General features: G+C 33.1%; 3 protein-coding genes across 3 annotated transcripts in view; 2 read left to right on the top strand and 1 right to left on the bottom strand.

Annotated features, from left to right (window-relative positions):
• The window catches only part of lhpp (phospholysine phosphohistidine inorganic pyrophosphate phosphatase), a gene marked incomplete at its 3' end in the record, with an annotated part of 8125 nt that extends 4559 nt beyond the window's left edge, over positions 1-3566 (top strand). Inside the window, exon 7 of the mRNA XM_079845515.1 lies at positions 3485-3566. Coding sequence (XP_079701641.1) covers positions 3485-3566 — 82 coding nt within the window. The remainder of the gene's footprint in view (positions 1-3484) is intronic.
• Positions 3567-3728: 162 nt separating this feature from the next.
• On the bottom strand, positions 3729-4400 carry hpdl (4-hydroxyphenylpyruvate dioxygenase-like; the record flags this gene model as incomplete). Its single annotated transcript, XM_079845516.1, has 1 exon — positions 3729-4400. The coding sequence occupies one exon, from the start codon at positions 4398-4400 to the stop codon at positions 3729-3731; it is 672 nt and encodes a 223-aa protein (XP_079701642.1).
• Positions 4401-4620: 220 nt separating this feature from the next.
• zranb1a (zinc finger, RAN-binding domain containing 1a) overlaps positions 4621-12500 on the top strand; it is a 20298-nt gene continuing 12418 nt past the window's right edge. Inside the window, exons 1-2 of the mRNA XM_079845575.1 lie at positions 4621-4981; positions 12438-12500. The exon at positions 12438-12500 is cut by the window's right edge and continues 785 nt beyond it. The gene's annotated coding sequence lies outside the window, so the exon portion shown is untranslated. The remainder of the gene's footprint in view (positions 4982-12437) is intronic.

Genomic DNA, 12500 nt, shown 5'->3' on the forward strand with positions numbered 1-12500 from the left:
TTAACACCAACATAACACACACTTAACACCAACATAACACACACTTAAACACCAACATAACACACACTTAAACACCAACATAACACACACTAAACACCAACATAACACACACTTAAACACCAACATAACACACACTAAACACCAACATAACACACACTTAAACACCAACATAACACACACTTAACACCAACATAACACACACTTAAACACCAACATAACACACACTTAAACACCAACATAACACACACTTAAACACCAACATAACACACACTTAAACACCAACATAACACACACTTAAACACCAACATAACACACACTTAAACACCAACATAACACACACTTAAACACCAACATAACACACACTTAAACACCAACATAACACACACTTAAACACCAACATAACACACACTTAAACACCAACATAACACACACTTAAACACCAACATAACACACACTTAAACACCAACATAACACACACTTAAACACCAACATAACACACACTTAAACACCAACATAACACACACTTAAACACCAACATAACACACACTTTTAAACACCAACATAACACACACTTAAACACCAACATAACACACACTTAAACACCAACATAACACACACTTAAACACCAACATAACACACACTTAAACACCAACATAACACACACTTAAACACCAACATAACACACACTTAAACACCAACATAACACACACTTAAACACCAACATAACACACACTTAAACACCAACATAACACACACTTAAACACCAACATAACACACACTTAAACACCAACATAACACACACTTAAACACCAACATAACACACACTTAAACACCAACATAACACACACTTAAACACCAACATAACACACACTTAAACACCAACATAACACACTTTTAAACACCAACATAACACACACTTTAAACACCAACATAACACACACTTTTAAACACCAACATAACACACACTTAAACACCAACATAACACACACTTAAACACCAACATAACACACACTTAAACACCAACATAACACACACTTAAACACCAACATAACACACACTTAAACACCAACATAACACACTTTTAAACACCAACATAACACACACTTTTAAACACCAACATAACACACACTTTTAAACACCAACATAACACACACTTAAACACCAACATAACACACACTTAAACACCAACATAACACACACTTAAACACCAACATAACACACACTTAAACACCAACATAACACACACTTAAACACCAACATAACACACACTTAAACACCAACATAACACACTTTTAAACACCAACATAACACACACTTTTAAACACCAACATAACACACACTTTTAAACACCAACATAACACACACTTAAACACCAACATAACACACACTTAAACACCAACATAACACACACTTAAACACCAACATAACACACACTTAAACACCAACATAACACACACTTAAACACCAACATAACACACACTTAAACACCAACATAACACACACTTAAACACCAACATAACACACACTTAAACACCAACATAACACACACTTAAACACCAACATAACACACTTTTAAACACCAACATAACACACACTTTTAAACACCAACATAACACACACTTTTAAACACCAACATAACACACACTTTTAAACACCAACATAACACACACTTAAACACCAACATAACACACACTTAAACACCAACATAACACACACTTAAACACCAACATAACACACACTTAAACACCAACATAACACACACTTAAACACCAACATAACACACTTTTAAACACCAACATAACACACACTTTTAAACACCAACATAACACACACTTTTAAACACCAACATAACACACACTTAAACACCAACATAACACACTTAAACACCAACATAACACACACTTAAACACCAACATAACACACACTTAAACACCAACATAACACACACTTAAACACCAACATAACACACACTTAAACACCAACATAACACACACTTAAACACCAACATAACACACACTTAAACACCAACATAACACACACTTAAACACCAACATAACACACTTTTAAACACCAACATAACACACACTTTTAAACACCAACATAACACACACTTTTAAACACCAACATAAAACATTAAGCATTAAAAAGTCTCTCCATTTTCTCATCTAGTTAAAAATGCATCACTTTATTTAAACATCTACTCTCCGAATTCAGCCCCTTTGCAAAGCATGATGGGAAGTGAAAGTAAATGAAAACATCAAGTTATGTCAAAGTGACGGTTTTAAGTCAGTTTAACATGAATCAATTACATTTGAACCAGAAACCTGATATAATGGTGTTAAATCAAGATGAATTGCTTAAATAAAGTGAACAGCGTCAGAACTCATTGTTTTGAGTGTGGCAGATGCTTTTATCCAAAGCCACTTGCATTGAATTCTATGCATACACTCAAAATTATTTTCTGATGCTGTTCACTTTATTTGAGTAATTCATCTTGATTTAACACCATTATATCAGGTTTCTGGTTCAAATGTAATTGATTTCTGTTAAACTGACTTAAAACCGTCACTCTTTGACATAACTTGATGTTTTCATTTTGAAATAACATGTTTCAATCAAACAAGACTTCACTTCCCTTCATGCTTTGCAAAGGGGCTGAATGCGGAGAGTAAATGTTTAAATAAAGTGATGCATTTTTAACAAGATGAGAAAATGCTTTTTAATGCTTAATGTTTTGTTATGTTGGTGTTTTTGGAGGTTATTGTGGTGAAGTGTAGAGTGTTATATTAATAATTAAGACCATAGATGTAAGAAATCCATCTTCTGGCCGGCCAATAAGGTTTTGTAAATGTTGTAAAAATAGTATTTCACTAAATACAAAGAATCAATTAAACTGAATTACTTGTTTTAGTTTGTTTTTTATATTCATTTTAGAATAATTTAAATGAATAGTTTTGGACAAAATTAAGAATGATTTAACTAAATGGCATTGAATTAACCTCACGTAAAAAACGGAAGTTTTTAATTAAATTCAACATAACCCAATTACGTGGAACCTGTTGACAGAAAAAAAATTAAGTAAAACCCACGTATCTTTTTTTATTTTTGAGTGTTGATATATCATTTTACTTTATGCAATATGAGGGTAAAATGACCATCCGTGGATTTTCCCATTCGACACACTGCATCTAATTTGCATATTAATGTGTTCTTGGTATATAGAAAATAGAAGTGTAATAATTGGTAACATTTTCATAATATCTGTTATTTCATAGGAATATTGATGTGTAATTTCTGATTTCATGATTTAAGTCCAGTGGACATTTTGTAACAGAAAGTCATATTTTGATTAGAAACCCCATAACATTTTCCTGAGATGTTGATTTATAACAAACAATTTGAAAATTAATCTGATTTAAATTATAATTAAAAAAATATTACCATAAGGGTGCTAAGCATTAATGTGGGCCTTTTGTTGTGGTAGTTGTCCTGGTGAAACATGTGGCATCTCTGCAAAGCCCCGGATGTGCTCATGTGAGATGTCAGAGGAATTCACTAAAATATAATATAATAATAATAATAATAATAATAATAATGATAATAATAATAATAATAATAATAGCCAAAAGTCTATCCCAGGAGGACATTTAAGTGATTGTCAATGCATACATTGGATCAGCTCCAGCATTGCCCGGGAACCGAACCCATAGCGCCCTAGAGAATGCGTGCTAATACCGGTCGATGAAGAACCTCCGGAGGCCGAAGCTGTCCCGGTACCAGCGGGTGACGCGCGCGGTGCTGCCCCGGGGACAGGCGAGCGTGATGTGGTCGAAGTGTGTGATGGGACACTGCGAGTGGTCCGCGGTCTGCGAGGCCCCCCCGACCTGATGGAAGCCAGGCAGAAACAGCCCCCGGTACTGAGAGCTGTCCAGCAGAGTGTGGCACACGTTACCTACCGGGGACCGGAGGACGGAGAAGGTGACCGGCCCGCGCTCATCGCGGAGCTCGGTGGGCGGCTGGAGGAACTCACACAGACCCTGATCCCGCAACGCCCGCGACGCGCGCTCCACGCCCCGCACCTCGAAACACACGTTGCTCACGGTGTCCACCGGGTAGTGCGCGTGAGCCCCGTACAGGCATCCCGAGTCCCGGTGTTCTCCAGCGGCGGCGGCGGCGGCGGAGCTCCAGACACGCGACTGGTGTCCATTCAGCGCCTCGTTCGGCCTCTCGTTGACCACGAACACGGCCGATCCTCTGCGGAGCGCGAGCTGCCTCGCTCGGTCTGTCAGTCTGGCCGCGAACACGTTAAACTGGAACCGGGACACGAGCTCATGCGCGACTTTATCCACGTTAGAGACGTGCAGCGAGACGTGATGCAGCCGGCTCAAGGGCGCCGCCATGTTGGGCTGGAGGGGGCGTGTCGTGTTGCGATCGCGTTCATGTTTAAGTTGTGTAATCTTATGAAGGAGTATTTTTACATGATTATCAACACCCTTGTTTGGCTTTCATCTTTTTTATTGGTACGTTTTTGGTTATTAAGACGTGCTTTGTCAAGTTGTCATTTTTACATTAATTTATTTTCATTGTTCTGTGCATTTAAAAAAAAAGATTGTACATGCCGTATTGCCTCAAAATAAACGAAAAACCTGAATAAAAAATAAAAATAAAAATAAAAGCTGCATTTCTCATTCTAGGGTTGGTTTTCACGTGGTGTGGAATCGTCCAATCAGCGGCCGTGCGTTTGGTCACGTGCACGTGACGCTGCGCGAGACGCTGGTCGTTTTTATTTTGTCAGCGCCGCCATTAAATCCGCATCTAGATCAACATTCAGAGATTAGAGTCAGTATCCGTCGATTTATAAACATTCAACGATTGACATGAAGCTCGGAGGATAAACAACGCAATGAAGGTCGGACAACAACTGTAAAGACTGTCTGAGGGGATTTGAGTCTCATTAATGAGGAGCCGCGCGCGGAGCGATGTGAGTGTTTACATGTTTCAACATTAATGTGTGTGCGTCAGAGTATTAATGTTCCTCTGTCTGAGTATTAATGTGTGTGTGTCTGAGTATTAATGTGTGTGTGTCTGAGTATTAATGTGTGTGTCTGAGTATTAATGTTCCTCTGTCTGAGTATTAATGTGTGTGTGTCTGAGTATTAATGTGTGTGTGTCTGAGTATTAATGTGTGTGTCTGAGTATTAATGTTCCTCTGTCTGAGTATTAATGTGTGTGTGTGTCTGAGTATTAATGTTCCTCTGTCTGAGTATTAATGTGTGTGTGTCTGAGTATTAATGTGTGTGTGTCTGAGTATTAATGTTCCTCTGTCTGAGTATTAATGTGTGTGTGTCTGAGTATTAATGTTCCTCTGTCTGAGTATTAATGTGTGTGTCTGAGTATTAATGTTCCTCTGTCTGAGTATTAATGTGTGTGTGTGTCTGAGTATTAATGTTCCTCTGTCTGAGTATTAATGTGTGTGTGTGTGTCTGAGTATTAATGTTCCTCTGTCTGAGTATTAATGTGTGTGTGTCTGAGTATTAATGTGTGTGTGTCTGAGTATTAATGTGTGCGTGTCTGAGTATTAATGTGTGTGTCTCTGAGTATTAATGTTCCTCTGTCTGAGTATTAATGTGTGTGTGTCTGAGTATTAATGTGTGTGTGTCTGAGTATTAATGTGTGTGTGTCTGAGTATTAATGTTCCTCTGTCTGAGTATTAATGTGTGTGTGTCTGAGTATTAATGTTCAATGTTCCTCTGTCTGAGTATTAATGTGCGTGTGTCTGAGTATTAATGTTCCTCTGTCTGAGTATTAATGTGTGTGTGTCTGAGTATTAATGTTCCTCTGTCTGAGTATTAATGTTCCTCTGTCTGAGTATTAATGTTCCTCTGTCTGAGTATTAATGTGCGTGTGTCTGAGTATTAATGTTCCTCTGTCTGAGTATTAATGTTCCTCTGTCTGAGTATTAATGTTCCTCTGTCTGAGTATTAATGTTCCTCTGTCTGAGTATTAATGTGCGTGTGTCTGAGTATTAATGTTCCTCTGTCTGAGTATTAATGTTCCTCTGTCTGAGTATTAATGTGCGTGTGTCTGAGTATTAATGTTCCTCTGTCTGAGTATTAATGTGTGTGTGTCTGAGTATTAATGTGTGTGTGTCTGAGTATTAATGTTCCTCTGTCTGAGTATTAATGTGCGTGTGTCTGAGTATTAATGTTCCTCTGTCTGAGTATTAATGTTCCTCTGTCTGAGTATTAATGTGTGTGTGTCTGAGTATTAATGTGTGTGTGTCTGAGTATTAATGTGTGTGTGTCTGAGTATTAATGTGTGTGTGTCTGAGTATTAATGTTCCTCTGTCTGAGTATGAATGTGTGTGTGTCTGAGTATTAATGTTCCTCTGTCGGAGTATTAATGTTCCTCTGTCTGAGTATTAATGTTCCTCTGTCTGAGTATTAATGTTCCTCTGTCGGAGTATTAATGTTCCTCTGTCGGAGTATTAATGTTCCTCTGTCGGAGTATTAATGTTCCTCTGTCTAAGTATTAATGTTCCTCTGTCGGAGTATTAATGTTCCTCTGTCTAAGTATTAATGTTCCTCTGTCGGAGTATTAATGTGTGTGTCTGAGACTGAGTATTAATGTTCCTCTGTCTAAGTATTAATGTTCCTCTGTCTGAGTATTAATGTGTGTGTCTGAGTATTAATGTTCCTCTGTCTAAATATTAATTTTCCTCTGTCTGAGTATTAATGTTCCTCTGTCTGAGTATTAATGTGTGCGTGTCTGAGTATTAATGTTCCTCTGTCTGAGTATTAATGTGTGTGTGTCTGAGTATTAATGTTCCTCTGTCTAAATATTAATTTTCCTCTGTCTGAGTATTAATGTTCCTCTGTCTGAGTATTAATGTGTGTGTGTCTGAGTATTAATGTTCCTCTGTCTAAATATTAATTTTCCTCTGTCTGAGTATTAATGTTCCTCTGTCTGAGTATTAATGTGTGCGTGTCTGAGTATTAATGTTCCTCTGTCTGAGTATTAATGTGTGTGTCTGAGTATTAATGTTCCTCTGTCTAAATATTAATTTTCCTCTGTCTGAGTATTAATGTTCCTCTGTCTGAGTATTAATGTGTGTGTCTCTGAGTATTAATGTTCCTCTGTCTGAGTATTAATGTGTGTGTGTCTGAGTATTAATGTGTGTGTGTCTGAGTATTAATGTGTGTGTGTCTGAGTATTAATGTTCCTCTGTCTGAGTATTAATGTGCGTGTGTCTGAGTATTAATGTTCCTCTGTCTGAGTATTAATGTGTGTGTGTCTGAGTATTAATGTGTGTGTGTCTGAGTATTAATGTGTGCGTGTCTGAGTATTAATGTGTGTGTGTCTGAGTATTAATGTTCCTCTGTCTGAGTATTAATGTTCCTCTGTCTGAGTATTAATGTGCGTGTGTCTGAGTATTAATGTTCCTCTGTCTGAGTATTAATGTTCCTCTGTCTGAGTATTAATGTTCCTCTGTCTGAGTATTAATGTTCCTCTGTCTGAGTATTAATGTGTGTGTGTCTGAGTATTAATGTGTGTGTGTCTGAGTATTAATGTGTGTGTGTCTGAGTATTAATGTGTGTGTGTCTGAGTATTAATGTGTGTGTGTCTGAGTATTAATGTTCCTCTGTCTGAGTATGAATGTGTGTGTGTCTGAGTATTAATGTTCCTCTGTCGGAGTATTAATGTGTGTGTGTCTGAGTATTAATGTTCAATGTTCCTCTGTCTGAGTATTAATGTGCGTGTGTCTGAGTATTAATGTTCCTCTGTCTGAGTATTAATGTGTGTGTGTCTGAGTATTAATGTGTGTGTGTCTGAGTATTAATGTGTGCGTGTCTGAGTATTAATGTGTGTGTGTCTGAGTATTAATGTTCCTCTGTCTGAGTATTAATGTTCCTCTGTCTGAGTATTAATGTGTGTGTGTCTGAGTATTAATGTGTGTGTGTCTGAGTATTAATGTGTGTGTGTCTGAGTATTAATGTGTGTGTGTCTGAGTATTAATGTGTGTGTGTCTGAGTATTAATGTTCCTCTGTCTGAGTATGAATGTGTGTGTGTCTGAGTATTAATGTTCCTCTGTCTGAGTATTAATGTTCCTCTGTCTGAGTATTAATGTTCCTCTGTCTGAGTATTAATGTTCCTCTGTCGGAGTATTAATGTTCCTCTGTCGGAGTATTAATGTTCCTCTGTCTAAGTATTAATGTTCCTCTGTCGGAGTATTAATGTTCCTCTGTCTAAGTATTAATGTTCCTCTGTCGGAGTATTAATGTTCCTCTGTCTAAGTATTAATGTTCCTCTGTCTAAGTATTAATGTTCCTCTGTCTAAGTATTAATGTTCCTCTGTCGGAGTATTAATGTTCCTCTGTCTAAGTATTAATGTTCCTCTGTCTGAGTATTAATGTGTGTGTCTGAGTATTAATGTTCCTCTGTCTAAATATTAATTTTCCTCTGTCTGAGTATTAATGTTCCTCTGTCTAAATATAAATTTTCCTCTATCTGAGTATTAATGTTCCTCTGTCTAAATATTAATGTTCCTCTGTCTAAGTATTAATGTTCCTCTGTCTAAATATTAATTTTCCTCTGTCTGAGTATTAATGTTCCTCTGTCTGAGTATTAATGTTCCTCTGTCTAAATATTAATGTTCCTCTGTCTGAGTATTAATGTTCCTCTGTCTAAATATTAATGTTCCTCTGTCTAAATATTAATGTTCCTCTGTCTAAGTATTAATGTTCCTCTGTCTAAGTATTAATGTTCCTCTGTCTGAGTATTAATGTTCCTCTGTCTGAGTATTAATGTGCGTGTGTCTGAGTATTAATGTTCCTCTGTCTAAGTATTAATGTTCCTCTGTCTGAGTATTAATGTTCCTCTGTCTGAGTATTAATGTGTGTGTCTGAATATTAATGTTCCTCTGTCTAAATATTAATTTTCCTCTGTCTGAGTATTAATGTTCCTCTGTCTAAATATTAATGTTCCTCTGTCTAAGTATTAATGTTCCTCTGTCTAAATATTAATGTTCCTCTGTCTAAGTATTAATGTTCCTCTGTCTAAATATTAATTTTCCTCTGTCTGAGTATTAATGTTCCTCTGTCTAAATATTAATTTTCCTCTGTCTGAGTATTAATGTTCCTCTGTCTAAATATTAATGTTCCTCTGTCTGAGTATTAATGTTCCTCTGTCTAAATATTAATTTTCCTCTGTCTGAGTATTAATGTTCCTCTGTCTAAATATTAATTTTCCTCTGTCTGAGTATTAATGTTCCTCTGTCTAAATATTAATGTTCCTCTGTCTAAGTATTAATGTTCCTCTGTCTAAATATTAATTTTCCTCTGTCTGAGTATTAATGTTCCTCTGTCTAAATATTAATTTTCCTCTGTCTGAGTATTAATGTTCCTCTGTCTAAATATTAATGTTCCTCTGTCTAAATATTAATGTTCCTCTGTCTAAGTATTAATGTTCCTCTGTCTAAGTATTAATGTTCCTCTGTCTAAATATTAATGTTCCTCTGTCTGAGTATTAATGTTCCTCTGTCTAAATATTAATGTTCCTCTGTCTAAGTATTAATGTTCCTCTGTCTAAGTATTAATGTTCCTCTGTCTAAATATTAATGTTCCTCTGTCTGAGTATTAATGTTCCTCTGTCAATAATAACATTAATACTGTCAATAATAACAATAATACTGTCAATAATACTGTCAATAATAACATTAATACTGTCAATAAAAACATTAATACTGTCAATAATAACATTAATACTGTCAATACTAACATTAATACTGTCAATAATAACATTAATACTGTCAATAAAAACATTAATACTGTCAATAATAACATTAATACTGTCAATAATAACATTAATACTGTCAATAAAAACATTAATACTGTCAATAAAAACATTAATACTGTCAATAAAAACATTAATACTGTCAATAATAACATTAATACTGTCAATACTAACATTAATACTGTCAATAATAACATTAATACTGTCAATAATAACATTAATACTGTCAATAATAACATTAATACTGTCAATAATAACATTAATACTGTCAATAAAAACATTAATACTGTCAATAAAAACATTAATACTGTCAATAAAAACATTAATACTGTCAATAATAACATTAATACTGTCAATAATAACATTAATGCTGTCAATAAAAACATTAATACTGTCAATAAAAACATTAATACTGTCAATACTGTCAATACTAACATTAATACTGTCAATACTAACATTAATACTGTCAATAATAACATTAATACTGTCAATAATAACATTAATACTGTCAATAATAACATTAATACTGTCAATAATAACATTAATACTGTCAATAATAACATTAATACTGTCAATAATAACATTAATGCTGTCAATAAAAACATTAATACTGTCAATAATAACATTAATACTGTCAATAATAACATTAATACTGTCAATAAAAACATTAATACTGTCAATAATAACATTAATACTGTCAATAATAACATTAATACTGTCAATACTAACATTAATACTGTCAATAATAACATTAATACTGTCAATAATAACATTAATACTGTCAATAATAACATTAATACTGTCAATAATAACATTAATACTGTCAATAATAACATTAATACTGTCAATACTAACATTAATACTGTCAATAATAACATTAATACTGTCAATAATAACATTAATACTGTCAATAATAACATTAATACTGTCAATAATAACATTAATACTGTCAATAATAACATTAATACTGTCAATAATAACATTAATACTGTCAATAATAACATTAATACTGTCAATAATAACATTAATACTGTCAATAATAACATTAATACTGTCAATAATAACATTAATACTGTCAATAAAAACATTAATACTGTCAATAATAACATTAATACTGTCAATAAAAACATTAATACTGTCAATAATAACATTAATACTGTCAATAATAACATTAATACTGTCAATACTAACATTAATACTGTCAATACTAACATTAATACTGTCAATAATAACATTAATACTGTCAATACTAACATTAATACTGTCAATAATAACATTAATACTGTCAATAATAACATTAATACTGTCAATAATAACATTAATACTGTCAATAATAACATTAATACTGTCAATAAAAACATTAATACTGTCAATAATAACATTAATACTGTCAATACTAACATTAATACTGTCAATACTAACATTAATACTGTCAATACTAACATTAATACTGTCAATAATAACATTAATACTGTCAATACTTACATTAATACTGTCAATAATAACATTAATACTGTCAATAATAACATTAATACTGTCAATAATAACATTAATACTGTCAATAATAACATTAATACTGTCAATAATAACATTAATACTGTCAATACTAACATTAATACTGTCAATACTAACATTAATACTGTCAATAATAACATTAATACTGTCAATAATAACATTAATACTGTCAATAATAACATTAATACTGTCAATAATAACATTAATACTGTCAATAATAACATTAATACTGTCAATACTAACATTAATACTGTCAATAATAACATTAATACTGTCAATAATAACATTAATACTGTCAATAAAAACATTAATACTGTCAATAATAACATTAATACTGTCAATAATAACATTAATACTGTCAATACTAACATTAATACTGTCAATAATAACATTAATACTGTCAATACTAACATTAATACTGTCAATAATAACATTAATACTGTCAATAATAACATTAATACTGTCAATAATAACATTAATACTGTCAATACTAACATTAATACTGTCAATAATAACATTAATACTGTCAATACTAACATTAATACTGTCAATACTAACATTAATACTGTCAATACTAACATTAATACTGTCAATAATAACATTAATACTGTCAATAATAACATTAATACTGTCAATAATAACATTAATACTGTCAATAATAACATTAATACTGTCAATAAAAACATTAATACTGTCAATAATAACATTAATACTGTCAATAAAAACATTAATACTGTCAATAATAACATTAATACTGTCAATAATAACATTAATACTGTCAATACTAACATTAATACTGTCAATACTAACATTAATACTGTCAATAATAACATTAATACTGTCAATAATAACATTAATACTGTCAATAATAACATTAATACTGTCAATAATAACATTAATACTGTCAATAATAACATTAATACTGTCAATAATAACATTAATACTGTCAATAAAAACATTAATACTGTCAATAATAACATTAATACTGTCAATAATAACATTAATACTGTCAATAATAACATTAATACTGTCAATAAAAACATTAATACTGTCAATACTAACATGAATAAATTTTTTGCTGTCTGATCTGGATTTTTTTGACACGTCTCGTTTTATTTTGTGTTTGCAGATTTCTGTCTCCGTCTCAATGTGTGACTGATGTAAGTGTGTGGTGAGTGAGTGTGTGTGTGTG

The sequence above is a fragment of the Gobio gobio genome (genome assembly GCF_949357685.1).
Source record: "Gobio gobio genome assembly, chromosome: 20".
NCBI lineage: Eukaryota > Metazoa > Chordata > Actinopteri > Cypriniformes > Gobionidae > Gobio > Gobio gobio.